Source organism: Akebia trifoliata, chromosome 13 (assembly GCF_017979445.1).
Source record: "Akebia trifoliata isolate Shusen 1 chromosome 13, ASM1797944v1, whole genome shotgun sequence".
Lineage (NCBI taxonomy): Eukaryota > Viridiplantae > Streptophyta > Magnoliopsida > Ranunculales > Lardizabalaceae > Akebia > Akebia trifoliata.
The window spans coordinates 13135507-13162351 of NC_141387.1; the positions used below are offsets into that span (position 1 = coordinate 13135507).

The 26845-nt window shown below is 36.6% G+C and overlaps 1 protein-coding gene and 1 pseudogene across 1 annotated transcript; both read left to right on the forward strand.

Annotated features, from left to right (window-relative positions):
* The first annotated feature begins 5489 nt into the window (after nucleotides 1-5489).
* Nucleotides 5490-7272, forward strand: LOC147387916 (cytochrome P450 CYP72A616-like). The gene is made up of 4 exons (XM_086421875.1): nucleotides 5490-5624; nucleotides 5844-6094; nucleotides 6292-6679; nucleotides 6769-7272. The coding sequence occupies exons 2-4, from the start codon at nucleotides 5847-5849 to the stop codon at nucleotides 7192-7194; spliced, it is 1062 nt and encodes a 353-aa protein (XP_086278001.1). The 5' UTR covers nucleotides 5490-5624; nucleotides 5844-5846; the 3' UTR covers nucleotides 7195-7272.
* A 3325-nt stretch (nucleotides 7273-10597) lies between these two features.
* On the forward strand, nucleotides 10598-15465 carry LOC147387917 (cytochrome P450 CYP72A616-like; annotated as a pseudogene).
* The last annotated feature ends 11380 nt before the right edge of the window (nucleotides 15466-26845 follow it).

Genomic DNA, 26845 nt, shown 5'->3' on the forward strand with positions numbered 1-26845 from the left:
GATACGAGAAGGGATAGGTAAGGGCTGAAGTAAACCAGCCGGTGCCACATTTTCAGCCTTGTGACGTTGGCAAATGTCGCATTCTCGTACATGCTTTCTCACATCACCCTTCAAGCCAAGCCATTAAAAATTAGCTTTCACCCTTTGTAAGGTCTTGTGAAATCCCGAATGTCCCCCAATGGGACTGTTATGTAGCTTGTGCAGGATTTTTTCTTTAAAAGGTGAATGAGGACTTAGATAAAGTCTACCTTTGTAAAATAGAAGTCCGTTATGTTCCGTAAAATGAGTGGGATCCAACGATCCTCGCTTTAGTTGTTGCAACTTGTCTTGAATATCAGAATCTTCATTATATTCAGATTGTAGTTCATCCAACCAAGTGGCAATAGGGCTGGAAACAGCCTTAATCTCGCCATCTTCATTCCTACGGGATAGAGCATCAGCAACCTTGTTGAGATGACCACTTCGGTACTCCACCACGAAGTCATACCCAATGAGCTTAGATACCCATTGTTGCTGTGAAGGTGTCCCTACTCGCTGTTCCAAGAGGTACTTGAGGCTTTGATGATCTGTTTTGACTATAAACCTTCTTCCGAACAAGTAAGGTCTCCATTTTCTGACTGCCATCACCAAAGCCAGCAGTTCCCTTTCGTAGGTTGATAAAAATGAGGATTTCCCCTTCAATGCTTGGCTGTAGAATGCGATAGGCCTTCCTTCTTGCATGAGCACAGCACCAACACCCGAACTTGATGCGTCACACTCGATGATGAAGGTCTTACTGAAATTTGGAAGTGCCAAAACAGGTGGGCCTGTCACAGCTTCTTTGAGCTTTGCAAAAGCCTCTTGAGATTCCGGAGTCCAATGAAAAGAGTTCTTCTTTAGCATGTCAGTGAGAGGTTTGGCAATTTTTCCATAATCTCTCACAAACTTTCTGTAATATCCTGTTAGACCCAAAAATCCCCTTAAAGACTTTAGAGACGAGGGTAACGGCCACTCCACCATAGTAGATATTTTACTAGGGTCCGCCGCTACTCCAAACTTCGAAATTATGTGACCCAAGTAGTCGATTTCTTCACAGCCAAACCTGCACTTAGATTCTTTGGCAAACAGGTGGTGAGAACGTAACAACCCCAACACTACGCTGAGGTGCGTTAAATGCTCATCCCATGAGTGACTATAAATTAGAATATCATCAAAAAATACTAAGACAAACCTCCGTAAGTATGGTCCAAATATGTCATTCATGAGACTTTGAAAGGTGGACGGTGCGTTTGTGAGGCCGAAGGGCATTACAAGGAACTCATAGTGTCCCTCATGAGTTCTGAATGCTGTTTTTGGTATGTCATCTGGATGTACCCTGATTTGATGATAGCCTGAACGCAGATCCAATTTAGAGAACACCTCCGCTCCATGTAATTCATCTAGCAACTCGTCAATGACAGGAATAGGAAACTTGTCTTTGATTATTGATTGATTTAGTGCACGGTAATCCACGCATAAACGCCACGTACCATCGTTCTTCCTTACTAACAACACGGGCGAGGAAAATGGACTGTGGCTGGGGCGTATTATGCCTGAATGTAACATCTCGCGAACCATTTTTTCAATTTCCCCCTTTTGATAATGGGGATATCGATAGGGTCTGACGCTTATGGGCTTAGTTCCTTCTTCAAGCAAAATTCTATGGTCCTGCGGACGCTGAGGTGGTAACCCAGTTGGCTCACTGAAAACATCCTTGAACTTATCAAGAATGGCTTGGATACGTGTGTTGGGACGAGCATTCGGGCTACTCTGCGTCATGCAACAAATTTGAAGAAGCAAGCTATACTTCTCCTCCTTGTTAATTTTCTGCAAGTTACCTTCATCTAAGAACTCCATATTTTTAGCAGATTCACCCTTTAACTTACATTTCTTCCCACCATAGTTAAATTCCATGGTTAGAAGTGAGAAATCCCAAGTTATTGGGCCAAGTGTTTGAAGCCATTGTGCTCCCAATACCGCTTCACAACCACCCAAGCTTAACAAATAGAACTCAACCTCTATTGAGACACCTTGCAAAGTTAATCCCCACACCCATACATCTGCCCTCACAAGGAATTTTATCGCTATTAGCAACCGCCACCTCAAATTTGTCACCCTTTTTTATGTTTAGTCCCGCTTTGTGGGCTGCCATTGTATCTAAAAAATTGTGAGTGCTACTGAATCGATTAGAACTACTACCTCCCTTTTTCCAACTCTTCCCCTAACTTCATCGTTTGTGGAGCATATGAACCGGCAATGGCATGCAAGGAAATCCCGGGCTGGCTGTTGGAATCCTCACCTTCTTCGTTGTCTCCCATTTCCGCACCTTCCTCCATCCTATCTTCATTTACTTCGTCCGGCCAACTTCCTTCGAGAAGGAAAAGTTTTTGAACCTTGCATTTATGGCCAGGAGCGAATTTTTCATCGCAATTGTAGCATAATCCACGATCTCTGCGCTCCTTCATCTCCACCGGTGTGAGTCGTTTGAGAGGAATTGTGGAAGATTTGTTAGTAGCTCCCGAAGAAGCAACTGTGTTAATGCTGTTTGGGGGTTTGATTTGTCGTCGCCGAGCTAGCACTTTTTCCTCTTGCATTCTAGCGAGCCCAACAGCCTCAGAGAGGGATGTGGGCCTAAGCATTTGAACACTTAGTCTTACATCCTCTCGTAACCCTCCAATGAAGCAACTAACCATGAAGGATTCTTTCAAACCCTCCGTCTTGTTAGCCAATTCTTCAAATTGTGTTTGATATTGCTCCACCGAAGACGTTTGTCGCAGTTTGGACAGCATAGCCGTTGGATCTTCATATGGTGAAGGTCCAAACCTAATTTGCAAAGCAGAGGCAAAGGATTCCCAAGTCGAAATCGCCCCTGACCGCTCCATCCAACGAAACCATTGGAGTGCCTTACCTTCCATGTGAAAGGAGGCTATAAGCAGTCTTTGAGTGGAAGGAGTCTGCTGATGGACAAAGAATTGCTCTGCCCTATAAAGCCAACCATCCGAATCCACCCCAGTAAACCTTGGAAATTCCAAGCGTACTGTCCGAGTCTGAATTCCCTTGTCAACCTCAAATTGATGAGGTTCATCTAGTCTGTTAACGGTTCTGCTCGAGCTCTCCCCTATCTCTTTGCCTTGTTCTTTCGAGAAATGCTCAAATTTTGTGTCCATACTCGAAACCTTCATCATTAGTTCATTAAGCATCTTCCCGTGGATCTCTGTGGTTTCCTTCAAGAGACCCATCATCTCATCGAGTTTGGCATTTCGCGTTCCCTCCGCCATTCCAGAATCAACCGCTCTGATACCAATGTTATGTGTCTTGCTAATTTCAGCAAATTTGGAAGTAAAGATGGTTACTTCGAGGGTAACCTGCCTCCTTAGACAGAATTTAATCTGGAGAAAAAAATCACTTGCCGTTTTCATTCATAATAGCAGATTAAATACACCCTTCAATCCCTCACTTGCTATTAACAACTACCCACAATGTACCCCACTAACTACAGCAATCCACTAACCACATAACTTCCACCACAACCCATTAACTATACATAACTGACTACACATTACAGCAACCATTAACTACACATAACTGACTACACATTACAGCAACAAAGCAACCCACTACTACATAACTTCTACTCCACAACCCACTAACTACCTAATTGACTAATTTCTCTACAGCAGACTCTACAGCAACCCACTAATTATAACTTCCCAACTGAATAGAATCACCACAACTGTTAGGCACGTAACATTGTGGTGTATCATGGGTCTGGTATTCTTTATGGTGGAAGCCCAAGAAGTTGGAGAAGTATCTGATGAAACAAGGAGTGAGAGGTCCACCGTACAAGTTTTTATTTGGAAATCTAAAGGAAGTCATCAAGATGATGAAGGAAGCTCAATCCAAGCCCATGCCCCTTTCTGATGATATCATGCCACATGTTGTCCCATACATTGATCATAACATCAAGAACTATGGTATATTTTTCTTATTCTTTTTTTCATAACATACCTGACTTTAAAATCATGATAGGAAATTAAGACCACACATACAAGGGGTTTTCTTCTTAAGGTTTCTAGATTTGGATTTTTATCGATAATCTGATTTTTTAATTTTATTTGAAAAAGAAATGACCCATTTTTTAAGATCTTGGGATTTATGTTCTTTATGTTTTATGGCCTTAAAAGTTACTTCTATTAAAGTTAACTGTAAGATATTTCCTTAGTGCGGTGATAATCTTACTTACTCACATTGCTTACTCATCGACATCCCTGACAAGATCTCTGTGCCTCGGATACATCTTTTTAGGGGAAGTGTAATGTGTATCCCGAGGCATGCAGATCCACGGTTGACAGATGTCGATTGAGTATATCACGTGGGTAAGTCAGATTATGACTATTCATTTCCATATGTTAGCTGTAAGATGTTGGAATATATTCCTTAACTTTATAATGCATTAAAGTGATTTTAGATTTTTGCATCAGTATCTGAATCGAGGTTTTGATTTTAGATTCTTAAAACAATTTCTAAAAATATTGTTTTAGTTAAATTAGATTCTAATTTTTATATCTCTTGTTTCATTTACATTTCAGTCATATTGTTTTAGTTAAATTAGATTATTATTATTATTTTTTAATTTAAGAAAGTTTATTTATTTATAAAATAATCCTAAAAAATATATGATCTTCGGATTTTGATGATACCAAAAGAATTTTTTGTTAGAATAGATTTTGTTTCACACTAAAATAGGGTCGACTAATGGATGCCAAATATTGTTAGCTAGATTTAAGATTTTCTGAAAAATATTTCCTACCCTTACTTTTATTTGAATAAGTGGTTTTAACAAGTTAATTTAACAGCTTAACATTCTCATTAGTTAACATGAAATATCTATGTATCAATGGTACCCAATCAACCAACTTATCCAAAATTGGAATCAATAATTTTTTATTCTAAACATGATATACTACCCTCAAACAATATTTGTGGATATCCATCAAACAAACAGCTATGATGGAAGGATATTGCAATAGATTCGTAAATGACAAGGAATCTTTAGCTAGGAAACATATATTATTCTTTACATCCATCTGTCGATCTTGTCTTGAACACAAATTTCAAAGTAGTCCATGTATGCAAGTGTAGGTGAGTTATAATTAGTCAAAAATAGTTATGGATCTGTAGCTTTCTCGAGGGATATTTATAGAAGTTTACATTTTTAATGTACATTGCCAAACATCTATTATTTTGGTTAAAATACTCAATAATGCTTATTTTCCAAACTTATGTTGTTCAACAGAACTTACTGAAGTTATTCTCAAATAAAATGTTTTTACTTAAGTTACTGAAACATAATTAAAATTTGTCACTAATTTGGATATAAATGCAGGTAAGTTGTCTCTCAGTTGGTTTGGAACAATTCCAAGGGTGAACATTGTGGACCCTGATTTGGCCAAGGAGGTTTTGTCTAACAAGTTGGAACACTTTGGAAAGCCCCATGTGAACCCACTAGTGAAGTTGTTTACAGTTGGGCTAGCACACTATGAGGGAAAAAAATGGGCCAAACATGAAGAATTATAACTCCTGCTTTCCATCTAGAGAAATTGAAGGTTGTTCCCCCTCCCCAACTCCATTTATTCATAATTTTTCGTTTTATTTTTTTCCTCATAAATCCAATATTTTTAAGGCTAAAACATAAGTTATTTACTTCTCATTGATTTAGAAAAAAAAATCTAGTAATTAATCAGATCATGCCGAAAAAAATATCCACATTAAACTTTGAAGCAATGTTGATATTGATTGGGTTTTTCTCTCTGTGTTGGTTACAGCGCATGCAACCCGCCTTTTATAGTTGTTGTAAGGAGATGATCCAGTATTGGGAGAAGAAGGTAGCATCATCTCCAGACGGGTCGTGTGAATTGGATGTGTGGCCAGAACTCCAGAACCTAACAGGAGATATCATATCTCGAACCGCATTTGGTAGTAGCTTTGAGGAAGGGAGACAAATATTCCAACTCCAAAATGAACTGGCAGAGCTTGTTATGCAAGTTGCTCAAACCCTCTACCTCCCGGGTTTCAGGTACAAACACACTTCTGTTCCCGTTAGATGATTGGATTGTCAAACATGATCTCCATGTGACCTGTCATAGTATATATATACACATAACATTCTTTCTCATGTAGACATTGTATACCCTTCAAATCATGCTTTAAAATGCTACATTGGCTCTGGTTCGTGTTGACTTATTGATCTTCATCGATGTTACTCTCATGCAGGTATCTTCCCACAAAAAGGAACGCTAGGATGAAGCACATCAATAAAGAAGTGCAAGGTCTGATGCGACAAATCATCGAGAAGAGAGAGGAAGCCATAAGACAAGGATTGGCTATTAAAGATGATTTATTGGGATTACTAATGGAATCCAATCTTAGAGAGATCAAAGAACATGGTGACTCCAAGAAAGCTGGAATGAGTATTGAAGAGGTGATAGATGAATGCAAGCTATTCTACTTCGCCGGGCAAGAGACCACATCAGTTTTGCTTGTGTGGACTATGGTTGTGTTAAGTATGCATCCAGAATGGCAAGAACGTGCAAGGGAAGAAATTCTTGAAGTATTTGGGAAAAATGAACCAGACTTTGATGGGTTAAACCGCCTTAAAATTGTGAATATTTTCTTCCATTACCTTTTCACTTGTGTTTGGGCATGTAGGGAGTCAGTCCTCTAAAGAATTTCTCAAAATTTTCATTGCAGGTAACCATGATTTTAAATGAGGTTCTTAGACTATACTCACCATTGGTAATGCTCAATCGACGTACTTCCGAGAGTACAACGTTAGGTGGGGTTTCTCTTCCACCAGGAATACAACTCGGATTAATGACACTTCCAATTCATCATGATCCTGAAGCTTGGGGTGAAGATGTAAAAGAATTCAAACCTGAGAGATTCTCAGAAGGAGTTTCAAAGGCTGCTAAAAATCAAGCTTCATTCTTCCCATTTGGTGGGGGGCCACGATTATGTGTCGGACAGACCTTTGCCATGATAGAAGCAAAGATGGGTCTTGCTTTGATTCTACAAAATTTCTCGTTCAAGCTTTCACCCTCCTATGCCCATGCTCCTTGGGGTTATGTTATACTTAAACCCCAACATGGAGCTCAGATCATCTTACAAAAAGTCTGATTTCTTCTTCAGAATCAGAACTACTTATCATGGTTTTCATGCTCAAGAGTGCTCAGAAATCCCACTAAGTTATCATTATGCATTAAACACTGGATGCTAGTCCAACAGTAAAACATATAATATGCTATTATGTTGGATTTAAAGTTCTAGTCTTTTTATCTTTCTTAATCACAATGTTATTTTTTCATTGAGCATTATAGCAGCTTAATTTATTGTTCCTTTCCCTATTTAAAGATTTTATTTCCAAAAAGAGAAATCAAAATATAATTTGAATAAAGGACAGTCAATGGTTCAAGATCATATCCAAATCCATTCTGATATGATATCTTAGGGTTTGGAACGAGGATACAGGGATCCACGATGGACCAAATCTAATAATGGGTTCATTACATGAAAAAATGGGTAAATTTGATGTCCAGGTCCTTCAAATTTACCCCCTTTTTTGATTAGAAGGTTCGCATCGAATTCACCCCTTTTTTCACACTTAAGAGATTTTATTAGGTGAAATATATAAAATTGAAGTTGGATCCAATTAGGATCATCATAATCATTATCAAAACCTTATCCCAAAAATTTGTTGTGGCTTAATGAATCTTATTCCTACTCAATTCTCTTTAAAGCCTATCTTACGTTATTGAAAGCATCTCTATAGACTTTCAATGCTCAAATTAATGTTTTTTGAGTCTTCAACTTGTTACTACTAATTGGGATTCTAATTAGTCTCAATTGACTTTCTTTTAATTTATCACTTACTGGGGTGACACATTCTCTCAAATGCTTCTTAATCACCCAACATCAAGCTCTGAGGAAACTAATCAATTAAAGGGATGACATCAACTATCAAACTCCTTCTAAAGTTCTTGTTTTAAATTATGAAAATAGCTGAACCAATTGTATCATTTTGATGCACAAAACCAAGGATTTGGGACATTTTAGCATCAATACTGACCTTTGATGGATTTACCCACATTCGGATCTAGTTGTAAGGTGTCATCGATGATAAAAGTCTTTCACTTGTTGTGTAAATGTCTTGTATTCTATTGCGTTAAGCGGAGCTATGAGGAGATTTACATATTTTAGCAATTCCTGATTTGGCAAATAGAGATCTCTATAGTTATAAAACATATGATAAAATAGGGATTATTCTTGTTTTGTTCCATGAATGTAGGCACATTGTCGAACAACATAAATCCTTGTGTTTTGTGCGATTTTGTCTTTTTGTTATTTCATTTTTTTCAAAAATTAGTATTGTAAACAGCCCAATTTACTTGGGCCCACCTCAATAAAGGACCTCAAAAGTGCATTTAAAGCCAAAAATCGACAAAGGGCCTAAGGGTACAAATACTTGAAAATCCTATCTTTTACTCTAATAAAATGGGCCAAGGCCTTTATTTGGCCCATGGGCTGATAACAACTCATTTTTCATTGCAACCACTTTAAACCCACAGCCCTTTTCAAACCCTATCCTAGATCAGTTTCTAATCTAATCCAATTCCTAATCTTTAGCCAATTCCAATCACTTACTCATTTCCTAACCTAGACCATAACCAACTTCTAAGCCCAATACCCTACCCATGTCTATTATCCTACCTTAAGTTCAAATCCAACACTACCCTAAAACCCAATCAATACCTATTTGACCAAAGTCAAGGTTCACAAAGCATCAAAAGCTAATTCTCACAAGAGTGGATTCATGTCATCACCACAATTTGCCTCTCAAATCCATTCCAACCAACCTCGTCATCACGCTCAAAAGCTACAATACCCATACCTCACTCCACATCTCATGTCATAATTTAATCTCATAATTTTATTCAAAATCTTATCATAAGCAACCTTCATACTACACCACACTCCCTCAATCTAAAATCAGAATTCTAGCAAATTCAAATACAAGAATCAGATAAATATAAAACAACTTTCCCAATCCCCTTTGGACATTACAAATGGAATGTAATGTCTTTTGAATTAAAAAATGCTCCAAGTGAATTTCAAAATATGATGAATGATATCTTCTTAGAATATTCAAAATTTATCTTAGTTTACATAGACGACATTCTCATATTCTCTCAAAACTTAGATTCTCACTGAAAACGTCTTTATATATTTAGAAAAGCAATCCTAAATAATGGACTTGTTCTTTCCTGAAGAAAAATTAAACTATTTTATACAAAAATACAATTTCTAGGATTTTTATTAAAAAACAAACCTATATACCTGTAAATCGTGTTAAACAATTTGTTGACAAATTTTCTGATGAAATAACTGATAAGAAACAATTAAAAATATTTTTAGGATGTCACAATTATGTTCTCAATTTTATAAAAAAATCTAAAAGATGAACAAAAACTCATTTTTTGCTTTTCTAAAAAAAAAATAAAAAAAAATGAATGTAGAATCATAGTTTAGCCGTTTAAAAAATTAAACAAACTGTTAAAGTCTTACCTTGTTTACATATTCAAAATCCAGAATTATCAAAACTAATTCAAAATGATGCCTCTAAAATAGGATATGGAGGAATCTTAATCCAAAAACTAACAACAAATGAAGAACAAATTGTTAGATATACCATAAAAATTTAGAATCTCTATCAATAAAATTATTTAACAATTAAAAAAGAGATTTTAGCAATTGTTTTTCCAATTTTAAAATTTCAAAATGATATTTTAAACAAAAAATTCTTATCAACAATTAATTGCAAGTTTGCCAAAAATATTTTAGAACAAGACGTCAAAAATCTTGTATGCAAGTGTAGGTGAATTATAATTACTCAAAAATTTTTATGGATCTGTAGCTTTCTCGAGGGATATTTATAAAAGTTTACATTTTTAATCTACATTGCCAAACAACTATTATTTTGGTTAAAATATTCTTAGTTCAATGCTTATTTTACAAACTTATGTTGTTCAACAGAACTTACTAAAGTTATTCTCAATAAAGTGTTTTTACATAAAATACTGAAACATTATTAAAATTTGTTGTTAATTTGGATATAAATGCAGGTAAGTTGTCTCTCAGTTGGTTTGGAACAATTCCTAGGGTGAACATTGTGGACCCCAATTTGGCCAAGGAGGTTTTGTCTAACAAGTTGGAACACTTTGGGAAGACCCATGTGAACCCACTAGTGAAGTTGTTTACAGTTGGGCTTGCATACTATGAGGTAAAAAATGGGCCAAACATAGAAGAATTATCACTCCTTCTTTCCACCTAGAGAAATTAAAGGTTGTTCCCCCTCCGCCTCCCCAACTCCATTTATTCATAATTTTTCATTTTCTTTTTCTCCCCATAAATCCGACATTTTTAAGGTTAAACTTAAGTTATTTTCTTATCATTAATTTAGAAAAAAAATCTAGTAATTAAACAAATTATGCCGAAAAAAATACCAACATTAAACTTTGAAGCAATGTTGATATTGATTGGGTTCTTCTCTTTGTGTTGGTTACAGCGTATGCAACCCGCCTTTTATAGTCGTTGTAGGGGAATGATCCATTACAGTGCATGCAACCCGCCTTTCAAAAGCATCATCTCCAGAGGGGTCGTGTGAATTTGATATGTAGCTGGAACTCCAGAACCTAACCGGAGATATCATATCTCGAACCGTATTTGGTTGTAGCTTTGAGGAAGGGACACATATATTCCAACTCCAAAATGAATTGGCCGAGCTTGTTATGCAATTTGCTCAAACCCTCCACCTCAAACACACTTCTGTTCCCATTAGATGATTGTATTGTCCAACATGATCTCCATGTGACCTGTTATAGTAAGAATATATATATATATATATATATATATATATATATATATATATATAGGGTCCCGTTCGCTGGCTAATGGTTTGGCAAACTTATATGAGTCGTTGGATATAACGCGATCTGACGGTTTGGATTTAATCTCAGCGAAATATACATTTATACATATATTTGCAGCGCCGTCCCTCGAAATATAATCATTTTATTTTGAAGCCCTCTTCTCTTTAAAACTCTCTGTTCTGTTCGAACAGAACTCCAAACCCTCTTCTCTTCGAACTCTCTCGCTCTCTCTCTTCTCACTCGCTCTCGCTCTCACTCTCACTCTTACTCTCTCGCTCTCTCTCTGTCGCTCTCTCTCTCACTCTCTCACTCACTCACGCTGCCTCTCTCGCTTAAACCCGATCGAACCCTCTCTCTCGCTCTTTCATTCTCTCTCACTCTCGCTCTATTCCTCGCTGCAACTACCTCTCTCACTCTATCATTCTCTCTCTCTCTGCCCTATCATCTCCAGATGCATCATCTGTGGTATGGGAAGCAGTAAAAGATCAGATGCAATCACAGGACCTGCTCCTTCACCATTTGGGTGAGATCACTCATTGTTTCAGAATTGTAGAATCATTCTTGTTTAAATCAACTACCATTCAGGAATCTGGTTCCTCTTGTTGGATTGTTTGTTGAATCAAATAGCATTTTACCTCCCCAAAGCTGTTGTAACACGGCCATCTCAAGTTTCTTGGAGGAGCTCAGTAGAGCTGAGGGGGTGGAGTAATCGTTGCGGAATTAGTTTGTATAATGAATTGGTTTGTTCATAGAGTATTTTTTTTCCGTTTTTTTTTTGTCTGATTTATCTTCCCGCTAATATGTTTTTTCGACTTATTTTTGTTGTCCCCAAGCGAACAGAGTTTTTTTTTTTCTCTTATTTCTGAGAAACTGCAGATAGTTGTTTGTATCAATATGTAAGATTGTTAGTGATGTTTGGAATCAATTCCCTGTCTGATTTATCCCGTTATGTTCTATTAGCGTAGTATCTCTCGAAACACCTTAGACACCACTTGGTTGTGTTGGGCGTTCTTTTCTCAAGGGTCCTTGTGTAGTGCCATGGGTAGTGATCTGCTGATGGGGAGTGTGAAGTAGTATTTTCAAATACAAAACAAGTTGCAACAATTAAATCGCTTAATAAAATGGATGTGTTTTTTGAGTCAATATATGTTGATGATCTAATACAAAAACGGGACAACAGATTCCAAAATGGTGATTATGATGCAGACGGAACTAGTCAATGAATTGTACAAGTATGTTAAAGAAGAGGTCAAGATTCCTATGAAAAATTAGGGATATATGAATAGGGCTGTCAATGGATCAGGTCTTGATTTGGTACTGATCCAATAAGGATTGGATCTAAGATTGATCCGATAATTATTGGATTGGTTTTTTTTATATATCAAAACTCAATATTAAGATCTAGATCCGATCCATTAACAATTGGATTGGGTAAAACCTGATTTTATATATAAAATCTTAATAAACTTTCATACATCTCAACAAATACATAATATAATTTATATATTTTCTAACATATTATCGGATAGGGACGTGGTTGAATCAGGTCTGATCCAATAAGATATCAGATTGAAACCTTATAGGATCGGATCCTTATCGGAATCCAAAACATCAATTAAGATCTGAAGTTATCAGATCAGTCCGATCATTTGACAACCCTATGTATGAAGCCCAGAGTGTGTATTATGTGAAGGATGGATCTATTTAACATAGAATCACTTCCAATTCCGAGCAGAGACATGGGAGTGTATCCATATGGCTTTGTTATGTGGGTTACCTAAAACAACAGTAAAGGAAAAGAGTGTTTCTTTGTTATTATGAAAGTTAGGAGTTCTTGTAAGAAGGATTGAAGATTCAGCAAACTTGTTAATTCCAAGAAGTGATTACTCATTTTAGTTTGCCACAAATACCTTAATGACCAGCATACCATTTTCTAGATGATTTTGAAGTAACAATCAATTGAGACTTCACCATCAAAACAAATGGGTAAATGAAAGTAGGTAATTGGATAATAGTTCAAATTGTTGAGATGGTATAACCAGCAGAGGCCAAGGGTATGGACTGAAAATTAACCATATGTTTCAATATTTGCTACAATTACCACGTAGACTACACGATAAGTCACTTTCTGGGGATGCTATGGCTTGATTTCATTGTCACCACAAAAACCAAAAAATAAGAAAATGAATCGTGGTATTAACTAATACCATAAACACTAATAGCGTGCAATTAAAGAGATTTGGAAAAGGGTGTAAAATCTAATAATTACTTCATGATTTTAATTAACCCTTTTGATTAAGAAAAGTTACAGCACAAGGGGGCAATTTAGAAGCAGAAGATACAGCTCTTGTTTGAGACTTTTGCATGAGGATCTGTGGGCCCCTTACAAAAAAGCTGTGTGCGTTTCCCTCTAAAGCACTAGATATCATTGTGGCCCTGCCCATGCCCACTAAATGAAATCCAGAAAAATGGTTACCCTAGATGTGATGTCGTAAGTGAACTTGTCTCCAAGGCTTTCCTTTTCCTCTACCTTTATGCTTTTCTCCTTGCCGAGATTAGATCCTGATTGGGGCAGAAAGGCTCACCAAACCAAGCAAACGATGACCTGTACATGGAAAAGTAGCTGAAGGCAATAAAATAGGCTTGCCAATTGTTGTTTTTCTTGGTGTGGGAGTTTGCAGTTGAGCAGAAGGCGACCAACTTCTAGGGGCATACTTAGCAGAAACATTGAACTCCAATGATGTTGGTTCACTAGGGGCATAGAGCGAGAGAGAGGGTTCGATCGGGTTTAAGTGAGAGAGGTAGCGTTAGTGAGTGAGAGACAGAGCGAGCGAGAGAGAGCGACAGAGTGAGAGTGAGAGCGAGTGAGAAGAGAGAGAGAGCGAGAGTGTTCGGAGAGAAGAGGGTTTGGAGTTCTATTCGAACAGAACAGAGAGTTTTAAAGACAAGAGGGCTTCAAAATAAAATGATTATATTTCGAGGGATGGCGCTGCAAATATATGTATAAATGTATATTTCGCTGAGATTAAATCTAAACCGTCAAATCGCGTTATATCTAACGACCCATGTAAGTTTGCCAAACCATTAGCCAGCGAACGGGAACCATATATATATGGGTCTCATTCAATGGCTAACCTTTTGGCAAAACATGAGTTAGAAGTTTTTGGAATGGACTGATTTTTGGTGAGGATGATCTCTACGGTGAGGAGATCATCCTCACCAAAAATCAGCCCATTCCAAAACTTCTAACCCCATGGTCCACGATTTTTCAACTTCTAAACATGGGTTACAAGTTTTGGAATGGGCTGATTTTTGGTGAGGATGATCTCCTCACTGTAAAGATCATCCTCACCAAAACTCAGCCCATTCCGAAACTTCTAATTCATGTTTTGAAAAATGTTTTGCCAAAAAGTTAGCCATTGAATGGGACCCTATATATATATATATATAAAACATTCTTTCTCATTTAGACAATGTATACCCTTCAAATTATGCTTTAAAATGCTACATTGGCTCTGGTTTGTGTTGACTTCTTGACTTTCACCGAAATTACTCTCATGCGGGTATCTTCCCTCAAAAAGGAACGCTAGGATGAAGCACATCAATAAAGAAGTGCAAGGTCAGATGTGACAAATCATCAAGAAGAGAGAGGAAGCCATAAGACAAGGAAAGGCTACTAAAAATGATTTGTTGGGATTACTAATGGAATCAAATATTATAGAGATCAAAGAACATGGTGACTCCAAGAAAGCTGGAATGAGTATTGAAGAGGTGATAGATGAATGCAAGCTATTCTACTTTGCCGAGCAAGAGACCACGTCGGTTTCGCTTGTGTGGACTATGATTTTGTTAAGTATGCATTCGGAATGGCAAGAGCGCTCAAGGGAAGAAGTCCTTGAAGTATTTGGGAAAAATGAACCAGACTTTGATGGGTTAAACTGCCTGAAAATTGTGAGTATTTTCTTCGATTCCCTTTTCACTTGTGTTTGGGCATATAGGGAGTCAATCCTCTAAAGAATTTCCCAAAATCTTCATTGCAGATAACCATGATTTTGAATGAGGTTCTTAGACTATACTCACCGTTGGTAATGCTCAATCGACGTACTCACAAGAGTACAACGTTAGGTGGGGTTTCTCTTCCACCAGGACTACAACTCGGATTAATGACACTTCCCATTCATCATGATCCCGAAGCTTGGATGAAGATATAAAAGAATTCAAACCAGAGAGATTCTCAAGAGTTTCAAAGACCGCAAAAAATCAAGCTTCGTTCTTCCCATTTGGTGGTGGGCCCCGATTATGTATCGGACAGACTTTCGCCATGATAGAAGCAAATATGGGTCTTGCGTTGATTCTATAAAATTTCTCGTTCAAGCTTTCACCCTCTTATGCCCATGCTCCTTGGGGTCCTATTATTCTTAAAGCTCAACATGGAGCTTAGATCATCTTACAAAAAGTCTAATTTCATCTTCGGAATCAAAACAACTTTTCTTGGTTTTCATGCTCAAGAGTGCTCAGAAATTCGATGAAGTTATCATTATGCATTAAACCCTGATGCTTATCCACCAATAAAACATATAATGTACTCTTATGTTAGATTTAAAGTGTTTTTGCAAATCTTTGTATCTTTCTTAATCGCAATGTTATTTTTTCATTGAGCCTTATAGCAGCTTAATTTATTGTTCCTTTCCCTATTTATAGATATTTTTTTTTTCCGAAAAAAGAAATCAAAATATAATTTGAATAAAATGAAAAAGAAAAAGGAAAATAAAGGACAGTCAATGGTTCAAGATCATATCCCAAATCCATTCTGATTTTGAAAAAATGGGTAAATTTGATGTTAAGGTCCATCGAATTTATCCTCCTTTTTGACTAAAAGGATGGCATCGAATTCACCCCTTTTTCACACATAGGAGACCTTATTAGGTGACATATATAAAATCAAAGTTGGATCCAATAAGGATTGTCATAATCATCATCGAAATCTTGTTGGCAGCTTAATGAATCTTATTCCTACTCAATTCTCTCTAAAGCATATCTTATGCTATTGAAAGCATCTCTATATCTACTTACAATGCTCAAATGAATGTTTTTTGAGTCTTCAACTTGTAACTACTAATTGGGGTTCTAATTAATCTCAATTGACTTTCTTTAATTTATCGCCTATTGGGGTGATCACATTCTCACAAATGCTTCTTAATCACCCAACGTCAAGCTCTGAGGAAACTAATCAATTAAAGGGATCATATCAACTATCAAAATCTTTCTAAAGTTCGCGTTTTAAATTATGAAAATAACTGAACCAAATGTATCATTTTGATGCACAAAACCAAGGATTTGGGACATTTTAGCATCAATACTAACCTCTAATGGATTTACCCACATTCAGATCTAGTTGTAAGGTATATCACTGATGATAAAAGTCTATCACTTGTTGAGTAAATGTCTTGTATAATGTTGCGCTTTGCGGAGCTATGATGATATTTACATGTTTTAGCAACTCCCAATTTTATAAATAGAGATCTCTAGGACTATAAAACATATGAGAAAATAGTGATTGTTCTTATTTTGTTCCATGAAAGTAGGCACACTGCTGAACAACAAAAATCCTTGTGTTTTGTGTGATTTTGTCTCTTTGCTATTTCATTTTTTTTTTCAAAAATTGGTATTATAAACATCCAATTTGCATAGACCCACCTCAGTAAGAGACAACAAAAGTGCATTTTAAGCCAAAAATTGACAAAGGGCCCAAGGCCTTTATTTGGTCTATGGTGTGGCGCCCCGCCGAACGCTAACACAAATCCCCATGTCAGATCTCGAGGTATTATGTAGCACCTCGAAATTTCGGCATGGTCTCCTCTGTTTATGTTAGCATTCCAAGGCGTTCAACCTGCACCTGATAAACGACATACAATCTTGCATACATATACAAAATATAATACTAGCGGAAGCTTATATACGTCTAATATCGTACGATAGATCAGAGTACGGAAGGAGGAGTTTATATACATGATTATACAAGAATTCCTCACTCTAACAAAATTCCTATCACTCAGAACAAAATTTATATTACTCTCAGACAAATCGACGCCACTAGGGGTAATAACCCCAATACTCACCAGGTAATGGATTCTGGTCGTCTATCTGATCCACCAGATGGTCCTTACTCACTGGTTCTATGCCCGCCTCGTCAACTACAGGCTCTGAAGCTAAAAAAAATAGGAAGGAACGGGTGAGTAACAATGGTTACCCAGTAAGGAATAATATAATTTCTGTCAATAACCCCTCCTAACATGAACGAATAAGCATACTAAATCATTTTAACAATATAAAATTTTACAGAATAAACTACGATTAACTGGTACATATAGCCAGGGATGGACAACTAAACATTTTAAAACTCACGTTACATCGATCAGTAGTACTCACTATAACATTATCTTTTTATACAAATGTAATTGATCAAATGGAAACAATAAACATGGATTTCATTTTATATATTAAAATAAGCAATAGATACATAATACACAATGGTGGAGTATTGGAATTAGAGAGTTGGGATTCACGACTGGATCGCTCCCAGTCGGGACATAATGTTACAATTCTTCTCTGGTTTTTAGTTCCTGATTTTGTGGCCGGTCGCTGCACTTATCACACTTGGTTGACCATTTATCCGGCTCAGGCTGGCCGTTTGACGTGACCATAAGCAATGAGTCTCTTTTCGATGTGTCAGAACGTTCGACTACTATAGATTGTTAGTGATCACTGACTAATCATCTTCGTCTATGCCTATCAGGCGTGCATGTGATTTCCAAATATACAAATCATTCGTATACGACCACCTTTACATTACAAGTTTACTGATAAAGATAGAGAGGAATAAATCCGGATTCCAGTTGTGACTCCACTCTCATACGCGTCTCATACCACGTATGAGCTTGGTGATCCCTACCATACATCCCAGGATAGTACACCACTTTGGATGATATGACGCACTATCCCTTCAGGCATTTACAAACTTTTTAACAACTCACAAAATAGCTACATATATATATATATATATATATATATATCACTTTCATTTGAAAACAAAAGGAAAATTAACAATACAAGGTTGAGAATGGATATGCAGTTTCCTACCATGCAAGTGTAGTCACCCGGCCTAAAATAAATAACAAAACAGAAACATAAATAGCGCCTCGCGCTAACAGAAAGTAAATAAACATGCAACCAGTAATATTATCCCTGGATATCCGTTCACCAACCTACACACAACACAACAACGTAAAATGCAGACATCACCCCTCGGGTGTGATTCTGACATTTTACCGTTTCATACCCTTTTTCCCTTTTCCGATTTTTACAATTTTCAATCTCTTCATAAAATATCCATTTTTTGATATTCATCAACTCAATATGAGTTCATTGAATATTAAATCACATTTTTCAACTATAGAATTTATTTCTATCAATAATATTGAAAAAAAAAATACAAATTTCATATCAAAATAGGGTCCGAGCAATGCACAAGACCCAATTTATGGAAATAACCCATTAAAATACCCTACCCACGTATAATTTGTTAAAAATACAATTAAACACATCAAATCATGCAATTTCTGACGTGAATTTTTGAAATAACAAAAGAATTCTACATTTCGGAAATACATCCAAATTTTTTTCAATAAAATTCTAAATGAAATTTTCACAATCTACGATTACTAATAGAAATTGAGAGTTCCTTATAATGTCTAGGTGAAAGGATCAAAGTGTGTGCACGGAAATCAAGGTGATCGGTGTAGAAATCGAGACGGACCAAATTTCGAAGTGGCTGATTTTCAAAATTGACCTTGTGATTTTGAAGATCTCGATGTGGTCGTCCTTTCTCCTTTCTGCGGCGGAGGACGGTTTGACCCCAAAATTGATGAAAATTGAGGTCGAAGTTACGAAATCTCCGTATAAAAATACGATTAATTTTTGACTATATCGGGTGAAAAAGATGAGAAAATAGAAGGAATTTGGGTGGGTTATGTAGAGAATGAGGTTGTGAACATTTCTCCCTTCTGCGTCGGAAGACGATTTGACCCAGAAACGGACGAAATCCGAGGTCAAAGTTTCGAAATTTTCGTATCCAAATACGGCTGATTTTTGACGATATTGGATGAAAAAGAAAGTGAAATGGAAAGAGGTTGGGTGGGTTTTGTAGAGAACGCAGTTGCGGATCTTTTTCTCTTCTACGACGATCGTCGAAAGTGGACCGTTTACGAGGGATCTGTGGTAGAAGATCGAAAGAAAAAATTAATTTTTCGTTTATTATGTCGCGGCGGCTGTTTGGACGAGTTGGGGAAGATGAAAGAAAAAAAAAAATTAAAAATATTATTTATATAAAATGTGGGACAAATTCAATATTTTGTTAATTGTTTTGATCGACGATAACTTGACCGTCCGGACTCCAAAATTGACAAATGAATACTCTATTTCACCTAATTTTTCAATACGGATCTAATGGTATAGTCAATTTCTATAAATTATGTCTCCAGCAAAAATTTACATTTTTGGCCTGAGGTGACCCCTAAACTTGATGTCGTTTTCGTTTTTTGACGATAATTTGACTTCCTGATCTCTAAAAATGACAAATAAATAGTCCATGTTCAATAATTTTTCGTTATGAACCCAATGGTATGATCAAATCTTAATAATTCTTGCTCTAGCAAAAAGTTACTATTTTAGCCTGGTCTGACCCGGTATTCGAGGATTTTGCAATTTTTATATTCGGACTCGCATTTGAGCATGCTTACAGGCTAAAGTATGTTTTTCGATCATTTTGAATCAAATGGTGAGGTCAGATTCCATTAAAAATGATCAGAAACATCCTAAAATTTTACCCCTAAGTCCCATTTTTAAGATTTTCTTAAAATTCCACTATTTATTTTTTTCTCGAGATAAGAATTGAAAATTCGGGGTTTTACATATGGGCTGACAAACAACTCATTTAACCACTTCTAAACCCAAAACGATCTTTAAACCCTATCCTAAATCAATTTCTAACCTAATCCTAATCATAATCCTAATCCTTAGCCAATTCCAATCACCTACTCATTTCCTAATCTAGACCATAACCAACTTCTAAGCCAAATACCCTACCAATGTCTATTATCTTACCTTAAATTCAAATCCAACACTACCCTAAAACCCAATCAATACCTATTTGACCAAGGTTAAGGTCCACAAAGCATCAAAAGCCCATTCTCATAAGAAATGGATACATCTCATCACCACAATCTACCTCTCAAATCCATTCCAACCAACCTAATCATCACCCTCATCAGCTACAACACCCATACCTCACCCCACATCTCATGTCATAATCTAACCTCATGATTTTTTTCGAAACCTTACCACGAGCAACCTTTAAACTATACTTAATCCACCAAAAAGCTACACATGCATACAACCTTGCTATTTATGGTATTCTCTATACTCCTTAAACTAGCTATTTAAACCGTCATACCTTAGTCATTCCCTCAATCAACCACCTCACTTAATTCACACTCAACCTAGGCATGGGTTGTAAGACCCAGCCCATATGAGTCCAACCAATGGGCATGGGTAAAAAAGATCCATTTATCTTTTTTCCACTATCTTCAAATCCCAACTCACTTCTCTCCAATGTCTCATGTTATTTTTCCCCATTTCCTATTTTGGGACCCTTTTGACCTTTAAGGTATCTCAAACCTCTGTAAAAATCCACTCTCTTTCCATAAAAAATCTTATGCTTGAACCTCCTCTTTCAAAGTTCAAAAATTTCACAATTTTTCTCTCTTTCTTACACATACAATCTCTCTAAAATCCCTTAAACTCCCAATCTCAAATCCCTATACTATTCTCTCAACTCTCAACCCCAAATCTACTAATCTACATTTCTCTACACTAAAAGAAGGATTAAGATTCCAAATCCATCATTTGAATAAAAAGAAGAGAAGAAAGACAAGAAACAAGGTAGGGTTAAGGAAAAAAAGGTGGTGTAATTGTTTTCCTTCTCCTTTTCTATCTCCTTCTTCTATTTCCCCCCTCATTCTTAATTTTTTGTAGAAACTCCCTAAGAAGTAATAAACACCCACACCTTTACTCGGTAAATTGGTCTTTGGTTCAGTTTAAAGGATATGGGTTGAACCCCTTAAAAAGATATTTGTCTCTTGCACACACTTTGCACCCACCACTTCAGATTGTTTTAAGGTTAATGGTATTCGGACCCTTTTTTACGAAAACTTACACTATTGAAAACCTGGTGATTTCAAGGCAAGACAAGAATAGAATTCCTTTCTCAACAAGGAAATCCTCATGATCTAATCAAAGATTGAAACCCCTCACACCCGAGGATACAAAATAATTTTTTTTTGTTATTTTTTTTTTTTTAAAATTGCCATATTCTCAAGGTTATCACCCAAGGTGGAGATAGCGAAGTGCCTAACTCCTTCCTCGCAATCTAGATGGACCTCTTACCTATATCTTAGGTAGATTGACTACTTGGTTGTCATGGTGAAAATGGATAAACTAATTGGTTAATTAAAGGAAATTGAGTCAAGGATGTGTATGGTTTACTAAATTAGATTGGGAAATTGTTTTACATCATTGGATTTGTAGATACCTTCTGCTATGCATCTTGCTATGATAGTTATATTTATTGCTTGCATGTTTATTTTTCCCTCTATGCTTATTAGTATATCTATATGTGGACACTAGGTTGATTACACCCTTTGTCAAATACTGACAAAGAGGGAAAGAATAGTTTGCACCCATGTATACTATCCTATTTCATGTATACAGGCAAACCATTAAAGGGGAGCAAAGTAGTTAAAATTTTAGGCTTTTATATTTTAATACTTTTGTAAGATTCTATCAGGTATAAGCTTGTTTATTATTCTGGGAATATTTTTCAGTTTGATTCATTTAGATTAGGTTTTGTCTTGTAATTAACAAAGGGAAAGGTTGTTAGTTTCATATTTTGTCAATCTCGAGACTGAGTTGTGTGTCAGACTAATTTGCATTTGAAGACGCGTGAAGACTCCGGTAAAGTCTCTTACCTCAAGCACCTGAACAAAACACTCCACATGTGTGTGCAAGTAGCCTAAAATGTAGTGAGACCACCTAGACCGTTACCCAACACCCATGTAATACGTAGGTCTTCTTAGAATATTGAAAACATTGAGTTCCACAACCCATTATTCACTGTACTCTCTGGGAACCAAAAATGGTCTTCCAAAGGTGCCAAAAATGCTCATTGGATGCCTCTCAGCATCAATTAGACTCCCTAGACATCTTGGTAATAGTTTGAGGGATTCATATTGGTGATATCTACAATATCCTCGAGTCGCTTGATGATTAGACCTTTTGGGAGTAAAATATGCCCAAAATAGGCAATTTTGGTGTTCGGGGCGCCATTGGCAACAAGTAGCCCAATTAATGTCATTTCCACTTTGTGTTCCGGGCACCACTAGAAAGTAGCATTGTGCCGTCGATAGAGAGTTCACTTTGAACTCTAACTTGAAAACCATAGTCGTTGAAGTTCCCGATGCTACCTAGAAATGTTCGGGAGCCATGTAGAAATGTCAAGGTGCCGCTGCAAGATGACTGTTAGCTCACAAATACCTTTATAACTCAGCCCCTTGGCCAATTTGTGGGTTCATCAAATCCTTGAGAACTTGTTCCCAAGCTTCCCTCATTTCTTGGAGCCCTCTCATGTCATTGGAAACCATGGATTTAGTGGAGACCATCCTCAACCCCATGTCCCTCTAGTTTGATCCACATTCATTTCACCCCTTATTCACCCTTCCACACACATTGGCACATCATAATGGGGCATCGGCCAAGGAGTCTACAATAATCAAGTTATATCGTAGTTAAATTACAAAACAAAAGAAGATAATAAGTGTAAAAAAATTTTGTGTGGCTTGTACTTCATGCCTTGAGTAGGAGAAGTCTCTCTATTAATATATTGGACTCATTCAAAGAGGTAGCAAACTCAGTTGTAACTAATCTTTTATGTTGTCTAATATTTATAGAAATTAATACCCATGATAAATTGATGATAATGAAGACTTGTTTCTCATAGTTTTTGTAAATTACGTGAGGAGTGACCCTAAATGTATAACCGTTTTGATTCGATGGCTACTCACTTCTTGAGTTGACTCACTCAATTTATGCAACTGTGGTTTCTTCAGGCACTATGTATAATTTGTGTTACTTGGGTAGCTTAACATAAGAGTGCTTCTTTAATTTCAGCATGAGTTACTCTTTGGCTTGATAGGTGTACCACATAGCGTCAAGGGACTTGCTGTCTGTATCTCTCATGGGTAGTGGGACATGTTTGGTTGAACCATATAAAAGGTATATTGGTCGAACCCTGTGCATTGGCCAAATAATATAGCGAAGGGAGTTATTGGCCCAATCTTACAGTGAAGAGGCCCATTGGTCGAACATCATAGTAAAGGGACTTATTGACCGAATCCTATAGTGAAGGGGCTCATTAGCAAACCTTATAGTGAAGGGCTCATTGGTCGAACCTTACGAAGTGAAGAGTGTTAAGAGGAGGGGTCGGCCTAGCTGGCCATACCACCTATTGCAGGCCACATTTGACTGAGTAGGCCTAGTTGGCCAAACCACCTATTGTGGATATTGTTGGGTTGAGGGATTGACCTAATTGGTTGAACCATCTATTGTGGATCATGTTGGATTGTAGTTCCTCTCTAGGGGCCTACCCATTAAATACTTGATCTGACCCGCATTGATTTGGGTCGAATCGGCTTGAACCGGATCCTAATGTCTTGATTTAGTAACTTTACTAATCCCAAGGAAAGTAATTTTTTTGGTTCTTATAGTTCTCATCAAATTCAAATTCATTACAAGGATCTCATTCAATAATTAATGCCTGTAAAGTAATTTCACTTGTGAAACACCATAATCATGCATATTATGTTCAACTCTTCACCTACAAGTTTAGCAAATGGCATTATCAAATTGGAGTAGAGAAGCTCCAATAATAAAATATTTATGTTAAATAATCCAACTCATCTAAGAAGTAAGAATCATTGCATTTCTAAACTACATTTTTATGTAGATGATATTATTGTTCTTGAGTTATTTGCAATAAAAGAGGCATTGAATTATGTAGAAAAAAGGAGTTGTCGAGAATCCAGATTTGTTCAGACCCATCCGCCCATGGTGGTGGTGATGATGACGGTGATCGTGATAATAATGATGATGATGATGGTGAGAGGTTTGATGTATTTTTCACTACTTCATAAGAGAAGACCAAGGTCAATAGTGGCATGTTATCATTTTAGAGAATACAAGGAGTTTTCCCGAATATTAAAAAAATAAAATAAAATAGAGGGGCATATATCCATTTTGAAAAACATAAAGAAGGGAGCATGAAGATTCCAAAATTTTGAAGGTGGAATAAATAATTCCCTAGGGATTTGTTTAGATTTTATGAGGATTTGTTCTTTGAAGGAATCCCTTGGAATATGTTAGCTTCTCTGAACGCGTGAAAACGTGTCTCAAGATTATCTGTTCAAAGCTTAAATAAATTACGAAAAAAAAGATAAGAGTCGTGATGAATGCACGTGGTCCGAGGTTCTGTACCTCTGCCACATCAGCCTAGTACAGACCGCGTAAGATTTACTCCGTGCATTAATCATTATTAATAAAAAAAAAGTATTATGACAACATTTAAATTTAAAAGTTATAAACACTCAACGTGGGATAATTTTTTTTTTTTTTAAATTTTCGTTGAAATGTTTTATAAATAACAATATTTTGAATATTTAAATATTGTAAAACCCAACTTGCGAGATGTGTCTAAAGAACCATATATGCTTTTCATTGGGATACGAGTAAGAAGCATCTATGGTTATGTGCACACCAATGTCCCAAACGATGTCAATTCAACGTTACTCCAACATGACTCTTATAGTAAAGGTCTCTCCTGTATTATTGCAGAAGTCTTTGTTTTACGAAAGCTTCTTGCATCAACGTGACCAATATCGTGAGAGAATGGAAGTGGATCCTCTGTAGCACAAGGTTCTTGTAGCACACTTTCAATCATTGAATGAACACCACATCAACGATGCAATTAAATCCCAATTTTTAAATGTTGAGAGTTTAGTAGGCATTTATTTCTAAAGATATGGATCTGGAGAAAAGTATTATTCTGTTTATATTCTTTTTCTAAATCATATCTAAGCCATTTCTAGTATGACTCTCTCTTATCTATTGAAAGTGTTTTACACGAACCTTGTGCGATAGAGGATCCGCTTCCCAACTAATCATGTATGGACTTTGGTGGATTTATAAATTTATTGGTGACTTAAATTTGAAAATTGGGTGTTGTTGACATGTCCCCTAAGGGCACACGTTAAAATGCATTAAATACACCTCAAACGAATTTTTTACTATCTAAAATGCCCTTAAGACTTTTCTTACCAAAACACCCTCAAATGCTTATTTCCAAGGTGCATTTAATGCATCTTAACATATGCCCTTGGGCGGCACATTAACAAAATCCTTGAAAATTTTACTTAATTGATTGGGTATCTTAAGTGGGAATGTGTAAATAGCACTTTGGGTGGGGGCCTACCAGTAAAAGACCATATCATAATACTAAACACAAAATCAAATACCATTAAAATTTTTATGGAAAATAAAATATTTAAATTATATTTTTAAGTGACCAACTTTCAATTTTATTCCATTTTCTCTTCTTCTTTTTGTAAGAATATTCCTCAAACTTTATTGTCTTTCCTTCTTTAACTCAATTTTAAAAATGCTCCTCCAACTTTAACGTCTTTCGTTTTCTATCCCTTTTCCAATAATACTATTATTCACGCGAGGAACTTCCTACGGATGAGGACTTAAAGTATGTGGCTAGATTCGGGGCTTGACTAGGACTAGGAGACAGTGGCACCAACCATGTAGCCACAAATACACTGCCCGTTAGAAAATGGAGACAAGGTTGGTTGCCTCTTTCAACTGCATATGAGAGGGGTAAGGCTAGGTGGTAGTAGAGATCGATGGTCTCGATTGAGTGAGTTAGGTGTCTAACACCTTTCGAAACCTATAATTTGATCATTTTCCCATTGTCTTTATTATATACCGACCAAAATTCTATTCGGAGTCATTTTATGAATCCTAGACCTAAACTGGATGTCAAACTCCCAAAAACACCAGGATCTACATTTGCACAAGGATCGGTTGAGGGCACTTTTAGAATTGCTCTTCACCAGATAATCGTATAACTTCAGATTGTTGGGGAATCCTTTTTGATAGGCAATGGTTGTCGTAGGATCATCACAATTATCAATCTAAAGAAATTTCGTCTTGAATCGGTGAGTGTATCCTTTTATGATCTATCCAGTTTTATTCTTGAGGTAAAATAGAGAATTTACCCCTTCTATTGTCCACTTCTCATGAGTTGTGCTACGAAGTTCATGCAAAGACTAGAGAAATTGTTTATCGACCTTGGAGCAAGTCTATGGAATAATATCAAGGCTGCTTGGGGCAAGCTCGACATAGGAAAGCATCCTTCCCTTTTTTTAGTTTTATTACTTGCTTTTAATGGTAGAGATGTTCCATTGGATCAACAGATACTTACAAATGGAGGTTCCTTCAAATCTTGGATTGCAAACTAAGCAAGTTGCCCAGTTGACTTTCTCTTTTCAAGTGTCACTAGAACGTTGCGTTCTTTCTTTTGTTTCATCAACGTAGAGTCTAATTCATCTCGGTTGATGAGCTCACCATCACTACGTGAAAATGTCAAATTTGTATGAAAAAAATTTGTTGGG